Source organism: Copadichromis virginalis, linkage group LG9, assembly GCF_057382275.1.
Source record: "Copadichromis virginalis isolate Kocher_CV1m ecotype Utaka linkage group LG9, C_Virginalis_male_GT1.1, whole genome shotgun sequence".
In the NCBI taxonomy this organism is placed as follows: Eukaryota; Metazoa; Chordata; class Actinopteri; order Cichliformes; family Cichlidae; genus Copadichromis; species Copadichromis virginalis.
In genome coordinates, this window is record NC_140626.1 from 7,178,978 (window position 1) to 7,201,911 (window position 22,934).

Below are 22,934 nucleotides of genomic sequence, written 5' to 3' on the forward strand. Positions count from 1 at the left end.
TGATGCCAGTACATGTGGCCCACTGTGACAGCAGGGTTCTAACATGCACTATTTTAAGGATCCTGTTTGCGCCTGCGTTTTTAAATTATATTTTTTGCTGCCTAATGGTCCTTCAGTTTTAAATAAAAACGAATATCTTTTTAGAATATATTTAAAATTAAATATAAGAACTTTTGAAGATTGAAAATGTATTCACTATTGTTATTTTGATTTTATTTGGGGGCTTTGAGCAACTAAATCATAATGTAATAACTACAGAACTTCGAATTTTTGAGGAGAATATCGTTAATTTGATAGAAATATTAGTAACTAACCCTGTTCACAATTAACAGATTTCGACAACTCTGATTTGCTTCTGGGAACGATTGACAGCGCTCCTTGGCATTCTAAACCAATGAGCGAGCAGAGAGGGCGGGCACAGCCATACTGTAATCAATCCTCTGGTCGAAGGCGTGAGCGGGAAGTGCTGGCTGTACTGTGTGCTTACACGCGCAGAGTGAGGAGCACAAACTAACCGTTGTGCTGTCCTCCACTGAAAAGTTCCACAGGTGAATAAAAAGGACATGGGGGACAGATTTGTGGTAGTCCCTGTTGGCGGTGGAGGGACGGTCCCCGTACAGGGGGCTCACTTGGACGCGGTTGCCGCTGACCCGGGACTCGACACCGGCGGCGGCAGCAGCAGCAGCGCCGACACGGGGCAGGAAAAAGAGCCACTTGAAGACTCCGTGTTCGAACCCCTGGACCCCGGCGCTGCGGTGCCTATCCTGGAGTACAACAGGGAGCCTAACAAGTACGGTAGGTGTGCTACAGACAGGCGCAGACTCCGTGTCCCACTTCTTATCTCACCTATCCACCTTTTAGAGGATTAGCTGTCGTGTTTCTCCCGGGCAGTGATCTAATAAAACCGAAGCAGACCTGCGGAACCTGTTCATATTAACCACAACAATCAAAACGTTATTGGTTTGTATCCTGGTGCCTCATATAGAGATTTTACTGGCATTAAAAGTTCCGTCAGACAGTTTGGAAGATTAAAACGACATCTCTGCTCACCTAATTGAAGCGCACATGAAGCAGACTGTATTTGTTTAGGTCCATGCGAATTTCCTCTCAGTCTTTTATCTGGAATTTAGTTTTTGTTAATAAATGTAAAGTAAAATAATAATAAAATAATAATAATAATAATAATAATAATATACAAGGTTTTGGCGCCATTTGTTTTTAAAATAAAGGGCAGAAAATAAATGGTCCATGGACAATGGTCCAAATATAGTTTTAATTTCACATAGTGCCAGCGATTTCCCAAATGTTCTTGGTTCACAGTATGTGTCTCTGAGCTGAACCACAATTTGGCTGCAGGCTTTATTCTCAAGCTTTGTTCATGCAAACAAGGTGCATCTATAGCAACAGGTGGGTGCTTAGAAGGTGCTAGAAGAATTGCCTGGCACTTAATGTACTCTGAGTTTATTTGTGTCCATAAGGGTCATCCTGCTTATGGCTATTTCATATGTGGCAATAGCTTTATTGTCATGTCTGATGTGTTTGGTTTCTTTTTTGTACCTGTTCATTTGAAGGACCAAAGTGTTTTGGGGTAAACAATGTTTAGACACCAGGAAGGAAAGGTAAATTTTAGTCTTATTAATTAAATATGGATGAAAAAATAAGATAAATCTCACAGTGCTAGTGGTGGTTACTGGGTGTGTACTCATGATGAATCATGGTGACAGAGGAGACTTTTACTATTGACGAAATAAGTTTAAGTTTTGTTAGGTCCAACAAAAGTATCCCACAGGCTCAGAGCCAGTATAAGATGCTGGACAGGTGACAAGTTTCTGGTCCTGTTAAAGCCTCTGTTGATTTAGAGCAGTGATTGACAAGTACTCAAGTGATTCATTGTATAGTAACCGTAGGATATGTGGAAAGATGGGTTCAACTTGTGTGAAAAAAATAACCTATAAAACAAAACAGATTTTACAGGCAAAAAGTTGCTTGCCTTGATTCCAACCGGAGACACAAATTCGCTTTAGGGTAGTGTCAGAAGGACCATCTGACATAAAACTGCCAAATCAAACACACAGAGCAACCTGCTGTGCAGCAAAAAGCAGTGAAAAGTAGCGTTCATATGTTTTGAAAAGAAAATCTAATCTTGTAGAAAAAGATGCATAAATTTTGAAACTAAACAAGCAGTTTTCATTAGTATCAGTTTTTTCTGATTCCAGATTTATTTCTAAGACCTATAACTGACAATGTATACCAGCAAAAACCAGTGCTTCTTCAATGCACTATACTATTTTTGTAATAAAATCAATTTATAAATTATTAATTACAGTTATTAATTACAATTTTACAATTTCCTCCAAACTGTAGGAAGTTAGAGGAGCTGCTTTTCCTTACGTTTTACCTCTCATCCGGTGAAAGAAGCTTCTCAGATGAGAGGTGAAACGTCTTCAAGCAACCTAAAGAAGTCCAGACGCTTTTCTTTCCAAGCTCCTTAGACTGCTTTTGCTTAAACAACTCAAAATAAAGTGCTCTGCTAGGGAGGTATAACTAATAATTGAATCTGAGTTGGCGTACACCTCACTTTAAGGCTTCTTTTGTCTGCTCCCTTATTACCAAGGGTTGACCACCGTGTTTGATTTGGTCCTTCCCGACATAGCCTCAAAGGGATCTCCTTCCCAGGATCCAACAGGAGTCTTAAAACGTACGTTTACCTGACATGCAGTGCTGATAAGAAGTATTTTCCCTCTTCCTACTGTCACACTTAAATGTTTCAGATCATCAAGCTAATTTTAATATTAGACAAAGATAACGCAAGTAAATACAAAATGCAGTTTTTAAATGATGATTTCATTTATCGAGGGGAAAAACGTCCCTATGTGCTCCTGTGTAAAAAAGAAATTAACCCATGAACTTATTAATAACTTGTTGTGCCACTCTTGGCATCAAGAGCTGCAGAAAAGCATTCGTAATAGCTGACGATGAGTCTTTCACATCACTGTGGAGGAATTTTGGCTCACTCGTCTTTGCAGAATTGTTTGAATTCAACTATGTCATAGGTTGATTCTTTAAGGTCATGCCAAAGAATCTCAATCAAACTGAGTCAGAACTCTGACTAGCCCACTCCAAAACCTTTATATTAATTTATTTTCATAAGCCATTTAGAGGTGGAACTTTGTCTTCACTCACAATGAGGAGCCTACATGTTAATGACATGTTTGTGCACGGCTGTGAGTGTGCGCATGTTTTTTGTGTTTTTTTTCTCACGCCTGCAGTCACAGAACCTGCTGAGTCTTTAGCAATGTTGGTAGAAACACTAAAATACTCATTTGTAGCTTGATTTTGAGCATAGAAATATTTTTTAAATCAAACAGGTTGTAGTTTTGTAGGAAAAAAACCTCACCTCACTGGAGCAGTAGGTGTTTTTAACTGACAGCCAGCACTGAGCTGCAAAGCCATGAAAATGTGTTCAACCCGATTACCTCTTCTATAATACGATGACAAGTTGGGACTTGGCTATTCTGCTTTAATGCATAGATGGTATTTCATTCAAATTCAGATTGTTTTGCTAAGTAGAAGATGATGGGTGTGTTTGTGCATGTGAGATATCATGCGAGGGTGCATTATTGGGGCTTGTTGCACTTTGCAAGTTTTCAACGGCAAAAATTTTAATCTCCCAAAAATTTGTAACATGACTCCGGAGAACAACCAAAGAGCATTTGCCGCCTCTGTGGGCACATGCAACTGGGCGGGCAAAGAATGTGGCTGTCAAATGATGTCATAAGTTACATGCCGCTCCAATGAATATGCTGCTATAAAATCTGAGGATGTTTTTTGTTTGTTTTTTCTTTTTTTGCGGTGGGGGTTGTAAAAATACCTACTTCATTAATATCACTGGCTGGAAATTGTGACGGGAATAGTAATGAAAAAGTCTTGTACTTGCATTTTAATTGATTTGAATGCCTTTAACCCTTCGTTGAAAAAGATCCACACTGACCGAACAGATTTATTTTGTAATTTTGGCTGCGAAATTCTCTCCAGCCAAATATAGTTGAGGAGTTATGCTAATGTGAAGCGCACATGGAAAAATCTAGGCCCTGTAAATTCTTTGTGCTTGTTTTGTCTCTATCACAAATACTTACGGGGTTGCAGCCATGTGAAGAGTGCTTGCACAATGGGCCCAGTGATGGTTTTAAAAAGAGAAAAAGTGGACAAACCTACGCCAGAAACTTGCTGAGATGGATTATAGATATTAACGACCCTCTGTATAATGAAGACTCTACTTTAGGAGTTATTTATCACTGAAGCATCTTATTAGGTACTGACTTCAGTTCGATTTCAATTTCCGCACTTCATTCATCTGTGACACTCGGTTTACTGCAATCAGTGGAAAGTTGTTTGTTTTGGTATAATCTGTTTACAGATCTATAGGGGCCTCTGTTTAATTGAATTCCCTATGATAAAGTTAGCGGTAGCAGATAATAGATTTAATTATGTTTACATGATCAATGGTTAGCCATTTTCCACTAAAGAGGCACTGCACAGATAAACTTGTATGTATCAGCATGCTCAATGGGAAGGTTCCTCTTTTAGTTACATACCACACAGTAAAACAGAGACCAGATGCAGGCTCTGAATAAAGCTGACTGCATATTACAAGTTGTGACTTTTAATTTGTTAATAAAGGAGGCTTTATTTGATGGTGGAATGTACTTTTCCAAAGGTCAAACGCAATTTGAACACATTTGACAGTTTAGTGGAACTGGAGCACTGTGTTTTCCACGACTCAAGGTTGCAAAACAATGTTAAGTAAAGTCTCTTGTAAAGAGGAAGCAGCGGTTATGAAGAAATATAAATGATGGCAAAAAACCGTTTTGTTGTGTGAATGATAGTGTCTATGTGTTACACTGCCTTGGGCTCCTCTTAAAACACTTTAGTCTAAAAATGCACTTGTGACTTGGTCGTTGTTCAGATTTTAGGCCGTGCGAGAGTGGGAAAAGGCCATAGTGACTGCTAATGACATTAAGCAGTTTGTGGGTGTGACCTCACGGCTTGCCTCAGATGCTGAGGATGATTAAGATTGTGTTTGGATTTATGAGAGATTAACCAGGCATTGAAATATAAATGAGGTTCTAGAGTCTTCAGAAGGTGTCAGATTCACATCAGGCTGAGAGACTGTTAAGCTCTCATCTCTGTGATTGTTTCTGCTGCCTGAGATTCTTTATGGAGAATCAGCAAAAGTAATCTGCATGAATTTGTTAGCTGGTTATGATTTTTTTAAGGTCCAATCTCAGAAGCTACCCCTATAATATCAGATATAAGTAAGTAAGTTAATGTCTCATTAAGTGCACCAAATGTTAAATTGAAAAAATAACATTATTTATATAACATTAATAATATTCCTGTTGTGATTTGCTTTTATATTTATTCACCTTTGTAACATTTACCCACTCTGCACTTTACTTTGAGCCAAGTTACATGACACAATATCAAAGTTGGGGAAAAATAAACAGTGAAAGCATTTAAAGGGAAACAAATTATTAAATTTAAAACGAATGACGTTTAAAAAATAAAAAATATCTAGATGTGAGATAGAAATTAAATACCACTCTAGACACACTTTGCATTTGTTTTTAAATCTTTTGTGGTGTATTTAAAAGAATGTGAAAATATTTACTACTCAGTTATTTATTTCATTTTTGACAGTTTCAGTCTTACTCATTTTACATGCTGTTTGGATCTCTGCGACGCAGCTATCTCCACAGTGTTTATCCAGACTCTTCGCTCACGTTGCCTTTTATCCCATCGGTGAGTGGACTACGTGACTTTCATGGATCAAACCCACAGTTTCTCCATCCCCTGAAATGGGCTGCGTCTGTGGCTGCTCTGTTCTCCACCTCACTAAGCATGACTTTATACAAGCCAGAAATCTGGATTTTTTTTTATTCCTGACTGAGACTTGGCAGCAGTCCGCATACCACACATCCCTTATTGAACTTTGTCCGAGGGGGTACTCTTTTATCAGCCAGCCTCGGATGCTGGGTTGTAGAGGAGGTCTTGCTGTTGTGTTTTCAAATCGGTTTTCATGTTGTTTGTTTAAAATTGGATAGTTTTTATCGCTTGAGCTGCGGGGGAAAGGATCCTTTTTATTGTGCTGTAGTGTACCGTCCACCTGGTCCAAACAGCACATTCTTAAAGGAATTTAGTAACTGTTTATCATACACCCTGAAACTGTCTAGACTGGTCGTATTTGGGGATTTTAACGTGCACATTGATGATGACTCTGAGCTCTTTGCTAGGAGCTTTATGAGTGTCATAGACATTTTTAATTTATCCAGCATGTGTCTGGCCCTACTCACGCCAAAGGGCACACTTTGGACCTCGGTTTTACTTTGGATCTGAATGTTGATTCTGTTTGTTCTGAGGACATTTTTATTTCTAACCACCACTGTTATTTTTCATTGATCTGTAACTGTGACACAGTTTTCAGCCCCCCATTCCATGAGGTCTGCCTCCTCTGCAGGCATGCTTTCTGAGGATTTTAATTTGTTTTTCTCCCCTTAAAATGATGTAGATATCTTAACAGATCATTTTAATTAACATTACCTTTCTATATTAGACTATATCTGTTGTTTTAAATAGAGATGGGTGCCAGTTTTACAGTCATCACCATAGATAAATTATGATATATGCCATTTTTCTGCATGATAAAACGTTCCTGCAGAAAAATGGAACATCTGTGGAGGAAAACCCATTTAAAAAGGCACTTATTACACCTAAAGGATCTTTTAGTTCCTTTAATAACTCAGTGAAGTAAGCAAGGGTTGCATATTTTTCTAACCTGGTGTTAAATAGCAGTTGTTATTCAACATTGTTAGTGGCATCATTACTCCTGCTCCACCTACTATGTCCTGAAATGAGGACTGTCAGCGTTTTCTTTCCTTTTTTTGTTAATAAGGTCAGAAATGTAAGAAATAATATCTCTTCTTCAGCATCTGTGTTGTTGTTGTTGTTCCCACACCAGCTCGGCCTGTTATCTTACAATAGACAGCTTTGCACCAGTAACTTTACGTGAGCTGGCGAAGCTTATTGGTACGATGAAAGCCTGTTTGTGCTCTCTGGACATTTTTGTACCTTGTACCTTTAAGGACATCTATTATCCCTGCTATGCAGATGATATTCAGCTGTACACCTCGTTTCACCCAAGTTCCTAGACACTATTAAACGGTGGATGGCAGACATTTTTCTTTAATTAAATCAAGAATAAATGGAAATAATTGTGTTTGCACCAGAAAGGAGATGCTTGGACATCTTGGTTCTTTGGCAAAATCCTCTGTTAGGAACTCTGGCATAACCTTTGATTCTGGTTTTACTTTGGATGCACATGTCAAGTTTCTGGTTCATCATTTGAGAAGTACTGCCAAACTAAGCTCCGTTGTGTCACGTGCTGAACTGGAAATGATTATTCATGCTTTTGTTTCTTCATGATTGGATTACTGCAATGCACTATAAATTTGTCTTGGAAAAACATCCCAGAACAGTTCCAAGTTCTTCAAAATGCTACTGCCAGGCTTCTGACAAAATCCCCCAAAATGTGACTCATATCTTAATGCAGCTACACTGGCTTTCGGTTCATTTCAAAGTACAATTTGAGAGTATTTTGCTGACTTGGACAGCTTTTCAATGACAGGCAACATGCATTATCATCAAGATAAGGAACTTCTTCGATTACGCTGTTAAGTGCCAGGAGGATTGGCGTGATTTATAAATCGAGGAAACCAAACAACCTCTACCTAAGCAGATGGCACTACACAGAAGAGCTACCTCGTCAGGGCAGGACTCCGCAGTCTGTTTACACTTACAGGCCAGTCGACACTCTTTCAATGATGATGATGTACACATCCAGGACAAGGAGGAATGCTGGTTTGAGCGCGGAGTCAAGGAGGCCATTTACGTGAAAGCGAGGAGGGGGCCTCAGGCTACATCTTTCACCATCTTACAGTGCTGTGATTGCAGCCATTCCCCAACTCTCTGTGAATGGTACTCATGACCATTGATCAATGGTCCCTTATTAGTGGTCAAGACAATTTTCTTATTAATGATCCAGAAAATGTTTCACCAGTGGTGCTAGTTTCAGTCATTATGCAAATGTACTGTTCATAAGGCTGGAAACCTGCAGTCAGCTGAGACTGAAGAAGTCACTTGCAGATTAGTGACAAAACATTTCTCCCGCTGAAAATGCTACTTCCAGATGATTTAACTTTTTGGGAAAAACATTTATGTATTTTTTAGGTGGAGGGTTTGTATATTACAGCTACAGCTAATAATTACATTGTGTGTAGAGAATGAGTGGGACAGAACTGGTAAATGAACGTCCTCAGAATGTCATTCCAGAGGCTCACTTGCTCTCTCTCTCTCTCTCTCTGTGGGTGTGTGTTCATGTTCAAGAAGGCATGCACCTTTGGTGTCATGTGCTGCCCTCATCTTTATTTGGAACCCAGCAGTCAGCACCAACTGGGCCCTGGCATCCACTATATCTGCTCCTGCTCTTGTGTGGCCTTGTTCAGTCTCACATATTTGTTCTACTTGCTCCCTATTTACACTGCTGTTTACACGCAACACTCACAGGGCGATGTATGTGTCTGAGGTGGGGGTGGGGGTTACATCGGTCAGACAGAGGGTGTTTCAGAAGACTCTCTCCTTTGGGTCACAGTTTAGCTCAATCTTTACATTTTTATCAGGTAATTTTATTTTGAATTGGGCATTTGTCCTCAGGTCATTATCTACATTATCATAACACTTTACAGTGCAGTTACCACCAAAGCAATAATGGAATCTTACTTGTGCAGTTAGTAAATTTGGATGAGTGGTCAATGGGGTCTATCGGTGTCATTTTCAGGTGCAAATCTATTCCAAACTACAAGGCACAAAGGGTCTTATAGAAACAAAAAAAATGTGACAAACTTAAAAAAAATACTATAAATTCCTGCTCTGACATCACTGCAAGTTTGACCGTTTTTACTAACTAGGGTTTCTCTTTTGTTTTTGTTTTTCATCTGTTACAAAATTGAAGTTAAAGATAACTTAACACGGGTGTTTCTTTTCTATGTCAGTAGGTTGTAGCAATAGTTGTTTTAGCATGGGATGGTATGATATACTATCATACTTTTTTACATGCACAGCTGTGGTTAAAAATTTACATACAGTCATCACAGGCATGAAAAAAAAACAGTGTATATCTACAGGTTCAGTATATTTTCACCTGTTATTTCAGAGTTTTGATAGACAAAGTATTTACTGTACTTGTATGTAGACACACATAACCACATAAAAAAAGTCCACCCTGTCCCTTTTTAAAAGCACCCTGTTAAGCAGCAGTGCCAGAGGGGGCGGTAGTGGGGTCATTACCCTTGCCCTGGCAAACCCACGCCATAGGACAATGAGTGACGTTACATGTTGCAGTGTCCCTTCAACTTGTGATTTCTTGATTTTTGTAAGCCAGCACATAGCGTAGCCGAGTCTAAGACACAAGTTAACTATTGTGAAAAAGAAAGTAAGAAACTCAGCAATTTCTTTGCTTCCAGTTTTGACTCCTTCTCCTCCTGTACCAGTGCTGGTGTGGAGGTTCTGTCTGAGTGGGGACACCCATCATTCAGGAGAATATTGCAGGGGCTATCCAAGGCCTAGACACTGGCAGAAATGGTCCGGAGCAAAAATGACCAATGTGGGGTCCTAACCAGAGTCCCAATCACTGTAGTATGGAATTCTGACTCATGAGCATTATGTGTGATGTGGTACATGTTTCATGCTGGATGCCCTTCATCAAGCAATCCTCCTTGTTTTAATTTTTTAAATTTATTTTTTGGAGGGGGGGCTTGGGGCCAGCACTAGGAAAGAGGAAAGATAGCTCCTCATATTTTGTGACTTACACCAAAATCTAGATTAAGAAGTCACTAAATGTGCATAGTACCTCTTAGGCAATGCACCAAACTGAAAATGGAAGTAAGCAAGTGAAACTTTACCAGTCACCTCCAAAGCACTGCTCATACCAGTGCAGTTTGTTTTATTTTAACACACGATGAAAGTGGTCTGGTTAATAATGCTAACAGTCTTTCAGCACCAGAAAACCACTGCTGCTGAACAGATGTGATGGGAAAAACTACATCATGTGTTTTCCCCTAGACATTCTCTACATTTGGGGTTGATAGTCAGGGGTTTTTCCACCTCTTGTATGTGTAAAACTAAGTAAGGCATTTACTGTGAGTCATTTTGGCCTTTTTGCCTTTCCTATCACGGTAAATATTGTTGTAGAGCAACATGAAGCCAAATGAGGCCCCTAGAAAGCAAAATACATGTTTAAAATTATGTCCAGAGAGAGTGAAGACATAAGATGATGACACTTAAACATATTAGCATTATCCCATCCAGTGAAATCATCCAAAATAAAGAAAATAACAACTTTTAAAATGACCAAATATGTTTATTCAACAATAATATTAAAACAAACCCAATACAAATACTGCTTTATTTACTGAATAGAGCAGTTGATAAAACTTCAAAACAGAAGAGCTTTGTTTCCATAAAAAGCTGTGTTAAATTTCTGTTTGTGCTATTGTGTCTACCTTGGGTATATGTAAGGAGAAAATGCAGCTGGGCACAGTCAGTACAGTTACTTGGTTATGGCATCAGTGGATATCAGATGTCAGAAATGTGTAGAGAGAGACATTGCGTGAGTATCATGTTCCGCCTGTCTCTGAATTAGGAGTCCTATTATAACCTCCTTAACCGTCAAAGGAGCTTGCAAAGAAAAGCGTCTGGACTTCTTTAAGTTGCTTGAAGACGTTTCACCTCTCATCCAAGAAGCTTCTTCAGTTCTAAGGTCAAATGGTGGGGTGAGCTCATTGTGAGCAGTCCATCTGCATCTAAAGGATAAAGGTCACTCTTTCGAGGATGCCAATGTTCACATTTTGGACAGAGAGGACAGATGGTTTGAAAGAGGAGTGAAAGAAGCCATCTACCGGTATGTCCACTGTGAGCGACCATCTTTGAACAGAGGCGGTGGTTTAAGACACCAACTCTCTGCCATCTATAATCCAGTTTTGAGATCCCTCCCCAGACGCCTTAACGGCCACTCACATCCTGGGCCATCTGACCTCAGGAAATCGCATGATAAAGTGGGGCCAGGTTTCACAATGAGCTCACCCGAAACCCTGGCTGATTGGGACCCACACCCGTTTTCACACCTTGGCTCAGGCGATTAGAAGATCATCAGGGGGTCCTTTTGTCCCTCTTTGGGGGGATATTCCCACTGGGTTTAAATCTGGGACTCTCCGCCATTTGACCTTAGAACTGAAGAAGCTTCTCGGATGAGAGGTGAAACGTCTTCAAGCAACTTAAAGAAGTCCAGACGCTTTTCTTTGCAAGCTCCTTTGACTACGATGACCTGGATGACTGAGAACCCTCACAGACAACCTCCTTAACCCCACCCCAGCCTAAATGACTACAGTCCTGTAAAACTCCAGGGATGAGACTGATGCAGTGCAAGCTTCAATCCTTCCAAACTCTCTCATGACATGGGCTGAGCTGTCTGCTGAAAAAAGGAACTGAGATAGCAAAAAACTTGAGTCAACTTCTGTTTTTGCTGATCTTACTCATTGCCCCAAGACAGGTTTTTTTTCTTTCTTCTTTTTTTTTTGGTTATGTTTTCTGTTCTTATTATGTTATGTTGGGGTGGCTGTAGCTCAGGTGGCAGAGCAGGTCAGCTACTAACCAGAAGATTGGTGGTTTGGCTGCTCCAGTCTGCATGCAAAATATCCTTGGGCAAGATACTAACCCCATATTGCTCTCCGATGCACCCATCGAAGTGTGAATGTGTATGAATTTTAGATAGAGCGCTTAGAATAAGTGCTTGTGTGAATGGGTGTGATTGGTTGAATTAGATATATAAAGTACTGTGCTCAGACAGAGTAGAAAAGCGCTATATAAAAACCTGTCCATGTTGTTTGAATTTTTGTCAGACTCACAAATGCAGACACATACAATCTGATTATTAACACACTTGTATGGAGATGCTTTTGTTGTAAACATGTAAAGTACAGAATTGGATAAAATTAAGCAAAATTTCTCAAAATAAAAACAGTTTTCAGATCACACAGTTACAAAGTCCTTCACAGTTTGAAACGATACATACACATACAATACATAACCAGGGCTGCACATAAGCACATAAGCATTCGCTGTCAAAATAAAAGACGCGCACGGGATAAGAAGTTGGAACACGCGTTTTCGTACATAAGATGTTCCCGGAAATTCTGAGAATACGCACTTCTTTTGCGCGTAATTGCTTACGAAGCTTGCTTCTTGCTTCTTCGACATCTTTAAGAGTTTTGAACAAATGTCTGTACTCCTCCAGAACACTTATGTGCAGCCCTGAATAGAATAGTATCCCTTGAGTTAATAAGTTCATTCAAAACTTTTACAAGTGTACAGGGAGTGCAGAATTATTAGGCAAGTTGTATTTTTGAGGAATAATTTTATTATTGAACAACAACCATGTTCTCAATGAACCCAAAAAACTCATTAATATCAAAGCTGAATGTTTTTGGAAGTAGTTTTTAGTTTGTTTTTAGTTTTAGCTATATATCTGTGTGTGCAGGTGACTATTACTGTGCATAATTATTAGGCAACTTAACAAAAAACAATATATACCCATTTCAATTATTTATTTTTACCAGTGAAACCAATATAACATCTCCACATTCACAAATATACATTTCTGACATTCAAAAACAAAACAAAAACAAATCAGCGACCAATATAGCCACCTTTCTTTGCAAGGACACTCAAAAGCCTGCCATCCATGGATTCTGTCAGTGTTTTGATCTGTTCACCATCAACATTGCGTGCAGCAGCAACCACAGCCACTGACACTGTTCAGAGAGGTGTACTGTTTTCCCTCCTTGTAAATCTCACATTTGATGATGGACCACAGGTTCTCAATGGGGTTCAGATCAGGTGAACAAGGTGGCCATGTCATTAGTTTTTCTTCTTTTATACCCTTTCTTGCCAGCCACGCTGTGGAGTACTTGGACGCGTGTGATGGAGCATTGTCCTGCATGAAAATCATGTTTTTCTTGAAGGATGCAGACTTCTTCCTGTACCACTGCTTGAAGAAGGTGTCTTCCAGAAACTGGCAGTAGGACTGGGAGTTGAGCTTGACTCCATCCTCAACCCGAAAAGGCCCCACAAGCTCATCTTTGATGATACCAGCCCAAACCAGTACTCCACCTCCACCTTGCTGGCGTCTGAGTCGGACTGGCGCTCTCTGCCCTTTACCAATCCAGCCACGGGCCCATCCATCTGGCCCATCAAGACTCACTCTCATTTCATCAGTCCATAAAACCTTAGAAAAACCAGTCTTGAGATATTTCTTGGCCCAGTCTTGACGTTTCAGCTTGTGTGTCTTGTTCAGTGGTGGTCGTCTTTCAGCCTTTCTTACCTTGGCCATGTCTCTGAGTATTGCACACCTTGTGCTTTTGGGCACTCCAGTGATGTTGCAGCTCTGAAATATGGCCAAACTGGTGGCAAGTGGCATCTTGGCAGCTGCACGCTTGACTTTTCTCAGTTCATGGGCAGTTATTTTGCGCCTTGGTTTTTCCACACGCTTCTTGCGACCCTGTTGACTATTTTGAATGAAACGCTTGATTGTTCGATGATCACGCTTCAGAAGCTTTGCAATTTTGAGACTGCTGCATCCCTCTGCAAGATATCTCACTATTTCTGACTTTTCTGAGCCTGTCAAGTCCTTCTTTTGACCCATTTTGCCAAAGGAAAGGACGCTGCCTAATAATTATGCACACCTGATATAGGGTGTTGATGTCATTAGACCACACCCCTTCTCATTACAGAGATGCATATCACCTAATATGCTTAATTGGTAGTAGGCTTTCGAGCCTATACAGCTTGGAGTAAGACAACATGCATGAAGAGGATGATGTGGACAAAATACTCATTTGCCTAATAATTCTGCACTCCCTGTAAATTGTTTGCTATTCTGTCCCTTGAAATAAGATTTAAACACTTTTAGTCTGGAGCTGCTGGGAAAAACAGCTTTTTTCCCCTGCACCTGTTGGAGTGAGGTTAGGCTTTTTATTAAAAGGCTGCACTACAGTGTGTTTATGAGAAAGTGTGGATCATTATATATCTGGGATGTCTTGATTGAGTATTCATTTTGAGGTCATGACACCATTTCAGTTGCAGTCCTGTCCAGCGTTAGTGTTGACGATCATTCCCCAAAGCAGTCAAATGAGTGGACTGTTATTGAATTGGGTGAAGGCCAGATACTAACTGCTGCACTGTCATTCTCCTAGCTGCAGTTTTAAATTCAGTGTTTTCTCAACTATTGTAAGGCATTCCTGTCCTGAAGTAGCAAAGCAGCCCCGAACCACGATGCTCCCTCCACTGTGCTTCACAATTGGGATGAGATTTTGACTCTTTCAAGTGTAATGTACATTTAGATATTCACTGACTGCAATTTTCTTGTGCAATATTTGGCCCATACAAGCACATACAAACAAATATCAACTGTTTTTTAAAAATGCTAAATATTAGTTTAATAATTAAAATAAATTATTAATTTCCCCCAAATTTGAAGTACATTTCAGGATTTATTTGCAATTTCTTTTTCAATTCAAGTGTTCATTGTGTTATAATATCACCAGATAACAGGATCTTAATCATTTTTTTTTTTTTTTTTTTTTACCCGTTTCCATAATCTTCCTTGTAACTGCTTTGATCATTTTTGCTGTTCCAAATCTCATACTGATGATGCTGACTTATGGTTACTATTAGCTTTAGCCATGTTCTTTTTGTTAGCTTCTTTCAAATCTCATATGTTCAGCTGGATGAAGATGAACATTAGCTTTGTTGCGTGGTGGTCCCTCCATGCTTTATTTTGGGGAACTTTGTGTCTTCAATAACAGTGAGAAATTTCACACTAATGACATGTTTGCATGTGGCTATGAGTGTGCGAGTCAGTATTTGCCTGCATCTCTGTGCGTATGTTGTGTGCACATGAAACAGACCGGCCTGTAATCAGATATTTGGGAGAATGACCAGTCACTGGTCCTGGCTGAAAACACTGGAAATTGGCTGTTCTGTTCCCTGGTTACTGGATCAGTTCATGTCTACTAGTAGAGATGTGGAGGACACTGTCATTTAGAGGAAAGGTCTGATTCCCAACACATGCTTTAGTGTCATTTAAGTGGAACTCTTGACCCCAAGTAACTTTTGGAGAGGCCTACAGGTTCACATCCTGTACAGCCTGGACTTTGAGTGATTGCTCAAGGTTCAATAAAGACAGTAAAACAAAACGACTGATTGTGTGTTCTCAGTTCATTCAGATTGTGTTTGTCTGTAATTGTAACTTGAATTAAAATGTTGTTGATATTTAATGCAGAAATTTACTCCTGCAACTGTAAGATTATAGCATTTTTGTACTATTGTTTACAAATGAATTGTATTCAATGTTATATAATTAATTAATGGATTTTTTTTCTCGTAACGATTTAGATAGCGATTATAATAGTACTCTCTGGACGCACATAACAAAATCCACCTACCAGCACTCCTAAAGATCACTGATTTTCACAGTTTTTCAGAACATTTCCTGGGCTTGGAAGTTTGCCCTTTGGCCAAAATAAATACTTAAAAACTGGAAAGACTAGAATTGGTACCATAACCTTCAACAGTTTATGATGAAGTTAAATAATGCAAAGTGGTCTTTTATTTTTCCTGTAAGGCAGATATTTTGTGTCTTTAACTTCTTGTATTATCATTTTATGCAAGTAGACTGAAGTGAAGTAGATTTTTCAGTATTGTTTCCTTGCCACAGATGTAAGTTCACATACAGTACCAGACAAATGTCACTAAAATGTTTCAGAAGGGAACCCAAGTGGTACACTCGCACTTTCATAATTACATTTAGGAACGTAAGACTTTGTATGTTTGGAATTCTCACATTTCTTTTCTCCACTTGCCAGTGTGGACCTGATTGTGCAACTAATACTGCTTCTTGGGTTTTTGGACATGAACACATATTCTTTTCCTTTTTTGTGTCTGTTGGAGGCGATGTTTTCATCAGTAATCATCTGGGGAAACTAGTGAAAATGAACTAGTGAAAACAGAAGGAACTAAAAAACTGGTTTTCCGCTTAACTGGAGGATAAAAAGTAAATTCCATTTGGCTCTCTGCCATTTTGTTAGGATTTTGTTTTATTAGTATGAATTTACGTACATTAGCAGGTTTTGTCTGTAACCTCTGGACTCTGTAGGTCAAAAGTGATGCACGTTTGAGAGAAGGAAGTAATGGAAAGGGAGATGATGTGTGAAAAAGCATGTGATCTGAACTCACATGATATGATAAAGAGATTCCATCTGAGCCTGCAAGACACCACAGTTTCCTTTATTGACTTTATTGAATATCCCTGTATCCGTACACTACAAAGTTTTTGCATCTCTGTGTATGGAGAGAAGCTGTTGAACAGATTAAGTGAAGAACTGCAGCAATATCTCTGCATGACTTGGTTTAAAAAGAGGTACAAAAATATGTACAGGGAGGAGGTAGGGCTTTGACCGGGTCTTGTCACACACTATTTTCACACCAGGGATGTGTATATGTGTTTGGGTGCACAAGTTTGTTTATGTTTATATATCTGTAAATTTGTATGTCTTTTGACGTGTTACAGTACTAGGGTTATTAAAGCAAATACATGTAACAAATTTCTGAAGTGATAGGGCATAAACAGGAAGAAAAAGTGTTGACTGTTAGTTACCAAATAGTGTAAGAGGTGGGATTATGTATATAGCTTATGCTTCTTCCTACTCTTTTTTTCAACATGTAAGTTAATTATGATTTTTATTATTGTTTTGTTTTCCTGTTGTTTTGATTTGTTTGTTCGTGTCTCTTTATTCTCGGTTGTTGTTCTTATACTATACACTTATACATGTTCAAAATAAAGATACAATACACAAATACACAGTTTTACACTGAGTTCACTTTTCTCCTTTGCCCACCAGAGGGCAGTGTAATATATTGGTTGGGCAGACAGGCTATGTGGTAAACGTGAGATAATGTGAGGTGTGTTAGTGTTATTTTTCATTGTAGTTGAAATAATAACATTTATTCATTTCAAAATACTCTATTTGAATTTAATCGCAGTAAAATTAAATGCAATTTTAATGAAATCGCAGAACCTGAGCTTAACCAAGTTTTAGCAAAGTAAATAATAGTTCAGATTTGTTCTTTGTTGCTTTTGTATCAAATCTATTAAATACATTTCTCGGTATTTTCCTTTATATAATGATTTTACAACTTCAGGCTACCAAACATCTCTAGATTCTTATATAAAACAGAGGCTTAAAACTTGACAAAGAAAGAGTGAACTGTTAGATATGATAGCCATGAAAAAGATAAAAACCAGGGAGTCTCAAGGCTGCACAACAGCAGGAATGATCTACACTGCTGAGAAGTATGTCCTTGTGTCATTGGCCTGCACTTGGTGTATGTGTTGCAAATCCAGCGTCTTCCCATCTTCCCCTGCAGGTTCAATCAATACATCTATTTTGGGAGTGGAAATGCGAGCCGCCAGAGAGAGTTCTGAACTCAGTTTAAGTGCTGTTGTTCTTGGGGCAGAAAAATTCCCCACTGTCTGCAAAACCAGGAGCCTAGGCTCATGTAAAATGTGGATTACCACACTTTTCAATGTAACAGTAAATCGTAAATGGTTTCTCCTGTCATGTTTGGGTTTTGTTTTGGGGTTTTTTGTTTGTTTTTTGGGTCAGGTGGTTCAGGGGGCCTCACCACTGTACCCTCTGAGCCACAGAAGCAACAAAATCTGACATCACACAGACTTTGTACTGGGGTGCTGACAGGGTAGAGACCAGTTAGTGTACCATCTGACTGCATTTGTGTTGTCAGGGACACCTTTACTAGGCGATGTTTAAAGTTCAGGGCTTGTACAAAAACAGCTGGAGAAGTGACTGAATAGGCAAACCCACATGTTGGCCTGGGAAGGCCACACCCAATTAAAAAGTTAATAATCAAGATATAACACGTGGAATTTAATACGTTGATCGTTTAAATAATGCCACTGGGATTAGGGGTGTTTATTTCTCAAACGTCTGTGTAACTGTTTAGCCACTAGCCTCCTCCTCAGAAACTTACATACTCAAACCAGTCATGTGTGACAGGTATCTGACTTTGCACACACCCACAACCTCGTCTTGTTTTAAAACACGTTGTGAAGTTGGTCTGTATTTCCACTAAAAATCAAACCTTTCAAAAAAACATGTTCAAAACATTAAAATCAACCCGATTTTACACACACACACAACCCTTGGTTTCGAGTATTTTGTGCAGTTGAGTATAAAAGGCACTTAAAAAAGGAGTTAATGCATATAAATGGGTAGATTAAATCCAGTTATTTTGTACACACTGAAGTGACTATCCTCATACTACTTTATTAGTATATTGTGGAGGTCAAATTTAGGTTCAGACTCCTAGTTTCTTATCAACACATTCCAGTAAGGTGATAGATATTCGTGCCTTTGTATGTGTTAATTGAGGGAATGAATCATGAGTTTGTGGCACTCACTGTATACCTATGCGGGAATTACAGTAAAACAAATTCAGTAATAATTCCTGTAAGTGTAAGACAAATAAGTACTGGAAAGTTGTGAGGACCAGTAAACAGCTAATGTCTGCTCTTGTTTTGTTTTTTTTACCACAATTGATCATTTCCCTCCTATGGGAATTTTTTTAGCCCTTTTGCTGGAGAAGTTATGTAAGGCATTTCCTCCTTCATATTGTGTGTCAAATCAACCGTGAGACAGCCTGAGAACTGCTTATGTCACAGCATTTTAGCCTACTTTCCAACCTCCCTTATTTATTGGTGTAAATGCTCTCACAAAAAGGGACATTGTCCCCCAGGCCTGGATGCATGGACTGTCCCTGAGAAAGCAGTCTGAGTGTCTGGCCACTTAATCAGCAGATGCCGGTTACATCATTGCTCATCCACTGAGCAGCAAGTAAGAGCTGCCTTTGTTACCTTAGAAGCACTGTAATACTTACTGCGCATTTAGGAATATTGATCCAAGCTTTCCTTTCTTGATGCAGGGAAACAGTAGTAGGAATGCTGGCTGCTTTAGTTTAGGCTGTAGCTGCAGCTCGGAGTGATTTGCATGTAGCATGGGTCCAGCATCATATTTGCAACCACACCCCCTGACAGGAGTTATTTAATCGAAAGAGGTCTAGTTTCTGAAGACTAGAGTAATAAATGTTTGATAATAAGGATGCTGTGGGGTTTTTTTTATGTGACTAACAAATATTTCACTGAAGATGTTTGAGGAGTGAAGGTTTCCCAAGCTTTAAGAATGCTGTAGAAAGTCCTAGATGGTGCTACGTCCTTCCTCTGGTTCAGTATTGAGAAATGAGCTGTGAGCGAGTCGCATTGCTAACTGGGCATCTCTCTTTCTCTTTGATTCTCTCGCACCGTGCACGCTCTGCCTCCCCCTTCCTGCTTTTGCACACCACACCCTTCCCTTGACTCTATTGATCTCATGTGTCGGCACACTGGGGAAGTTACCGGAGGGGGCGGGATCTCATTCTGGTTTCCATGTGTTCACAGTCACACTCAGCTAGTGTTATAAAAACTCTGGCCATCTGCACTCAATTCTGTGGACTTCACTGTTTCTATCACATTTCCAATCACATAAGGTGTTTGAGACCTGATAGCTAGTGTCATTTTCAGTGTAGTATATATTCAGAGGAAATGAATCATTAGAATTAAGGTCAAATGGATTTGAACATGAGGCACCTAAAGCCATTTTCTCCTCCCTTTTACTATTTTTCAGAAACGCTACGATACTTTATTAGTCTTAGAGTACCAGTCGAAAGTTTTAGATCCTATCCATCTTTTATATTCTTGTCAACCCAATAGCACAAATGGAACAGATTAGGGGAAGAATTAAGAGAACAATGGTATTTTAAATGGGTAGAATGGTTCCTTATTAGCGCTGGTGCTTGACAGCAAGATGTCTGTTGCTTCACACCTGCTGGTTTAACAGGTTCGACAGTTTTTTGTACCTCCAAAAATCTTTGATTGCCACAATCACATCTACAATTACTGTCTGTAATTGTGATGTGAGCATGTCTTTCCTGCCCCTTGACTTGTGTTAGCTTGGATAGAGTCTAGCTGCTGTGACTCAATACAAATGAAGCAATGTGCAGAAACTTTAACTCTCCAATCCTGTACAAGTGCACACAAATGCGCTGCTTTGTTTTTCCATTCACTCCTCTGACCACTTGATCCCAAACCAGCTGGATGGGGTTTTACATATAGAGACTTCTGTGCTGATTCTTTTCTTAAAAAAGGCCTGTAGTATGAACCTATGACCAAGATGACGGTCTGTGTAAAGATAGTTTTAAAGTACTCAGCAAAAGTTGGACAGGTTAGGATTAACTGTGGAGACTGCACAAAGGCTCGATGTTCTCCTGTTTCTTAATCCCTGAAAGAAGTTTCTCTATTATGTCTCAATGACCATTCAGTTTTGGTTAAACCTTGGATGATGTACAGCTCACTCTATACAGATATGAGCATCTTTCAGAAATCTGTGTGTTTCCACACATAAGCATATGTGCTAACGCTCTTTAGGGTTATATGTTCACACAGTCTATATACATCTTCAGAACAGCATTGCTGCACACTTGCTGCACATGGGGTTTAAATTATTGCATAGCAAGTGAGGAAATACATGTGTGTCCGTGTGTGTGTGTGTGTGGCAGCTTTGCACTTCCTCTTTGAACAAAGGTGATTGTTTCTGGTGGTTGTTGTGCCTGTGTGTGAGAAAAAGGCTGCATTCCTGGTCAGGGGATCTGCCCTCAGGCATAGAAAGAGCTGCTATATGTGCTCTCACTCACAGATGAGCACTAATGCATGTAGTTTTTCAACCTCAGTGTGTGTGTGTGTGTGTGTGTGTGTGTTCATGTGCACTGCCCCCCATTGGGCGGGGCAGCAGCGCTCTTCCTTATTTGGGTAGTTGGTGCGGTGGGGGTCGGGGTCACATGGGTGGACAGCAGAATCCTAGCGATAGGAACAAAAACTCAGAAGCAAGACACAGCGTCCTGCCCATGAGGGTAAAGTACACCGGGGAAGTTGGTCTGAACAACAGAAAGCAAACAACGGAGAACAGTAGGAAGAAAGAGAAGAAGAGTGACAGTTGCTGGACAGAGAAAGGAAAAGATTCAGCAGAACAGAGGGGGCGGAGGAGGGCTGCGGGAGATAAGAGTGTGACAAACAGGAGACACTGAGAGGAAGCACAGGGTATAAAAATGCCCACCAACTTCACCGTGGTGCCGGTGAAGGACGGCACCAGAAAGGCAGAAGAGGGGAACGACCAAAATGATGTGCTGAAAGAGGAGGAGGAGGACGCCGCCACAGGTGAGATCACATGTTTTATTTCTCTGTGCCAGGTGGGCAACTGGTGCAAATGAGATCAAATTTACGAGCGAGGCTCAGGCGTCGGAATACATCTTTATCCTTCTGTCGAGACGGTACAGAGGAAGCAGCTCTGGAAAATTCCAGACTTTGTTTACAGTGTCCAGTGGAAGCTGATAATTTTGCTTTATTGCAAGGTTTTTTTTCTGAAAACCTGTTTACAGCTGTGTGTGGGCAGATAATGTGAAGGGATGATTGGGTTTGGGCAAAGGCTTGCTTGTAGCTGTGTGAGATGCCAACTTGCCTCACACGATACTGCCACTCATGGGAGTTTGACATGAATGTGGTTTTTCCTTCTGTCAAAGTCCCTCCTTTTTTCTTTGTTTTTTCATTTTGTTTCACTCCTCAGCTGATGGCTTTTAAGCAGAAGCCCTAAACACAATGAGTTAAATGTTCTTTGATTTAGTTTAACTTTAATTTTTCTGCGTTATGCCATGTAATCCTAGTGTTGGTAACAAATGCAGGGATAGCAGAGCTTCAGTGACTTCAGCATCTGCTGACTTCTCTGTTGGTTACCATTGATGTGCAAACTCCTGCATGAGTCATGACTGAAGACCTCACAGTGAACTCCTTGGTGTTAGAAACAACAGGATAAAAGAACTTTTACACAATGTCCTGACGCCCAGGCATGACACACATTTCCTTGTGGGGCCTGCAGGACCAAGACAGAATAGTCATGAACTTAAATAACACTTTATAATAAATATTTAGTGAAAGCCAACAAATATGTGCCATTTACAGTTGCACATAAACAAAACAGGAACATACTGTAATATTATAGATCTGGTGTCAGAACAACACAACCTGCCTGTGTGCAACACCTCAGAACAATATGTAGAGGTCATGAAGTGCATATTTAACAAACTCCTCTCTGACACTCCATGGTTTTGTTTTTGGGAGTTTTTTTTTTCCAGGCTCTCATTGCCAGTTAAGTTGTTGCTTTTACAGCGCTTCACATGGTGCTGAGCAAATCTGTTCCCGGTGTTTAATTTCTGTTGTGGAGCTACAATTACGGCTGCATGCCGGGTGAGATTTTACAGACTGTGGGAGAGAGAATGGTGTTTCATTGTGATGCTTATACAGGCTCTTGTATCACTTTAGTTTCTCCTGTGCTGGTCTATGTGTATGCAGATCAGCTGTTACTGACAATGGCTGCAGAGTGACAGAGTCGCTCGGTGAGCAGGGCATAGCATGTCAGAGAGATCTCACGCTTGATCTAAAACCACAAAATTATAACTTGACTCGTGGAAGCATCGAGGCCACGCATGTTCCTTTGTTTGCATTGTTTTGAAGTCCAGCCTGCTCAAAGCCACAGGTCCTTTTAAAATAGGCTGAATCATTCCATGAGTCGAACTGTAGACACATTCTTAGCTGTGAGATTTGTTGA

General features: G+C 39.9%; 1 protein-coding gene across 6 annotated transcripts in view; it reads left to right on the forward strand.

Moving 5' to 3' along the window:
- The first annotated feature begins 470 nt into the window (after nucleotides 1-470).
- The window catches only part of slc12a7b (solute carrier family 12 member 7b), an 82,181-nt gene continuing 59,717 nt past the window's right edge, over nucleotides 471-22,934 (forward strand). For 4 of the 6 annotated variants that reach the window (XM_085467506.1, XM_085467507.1, XM_085467508.1 and 1 more), the window contains exon 1: nucleotides 471-795. In XM_085467506.1, coding sequence (XP_085323632.1) covers nucleotides 564-795 — 232 coding nt within the window. In that variant the 5' untranslated portion in view covers nucleotides 471-563. Of the gene's footprint in view, nucleotides 796-21,129; nucleotides 21,491-22,934 lie in introns of those variants that run through there. The other 2 variants (XM_085467509.1, XM_085467511.1) reach the window with 1 other exon arrangement.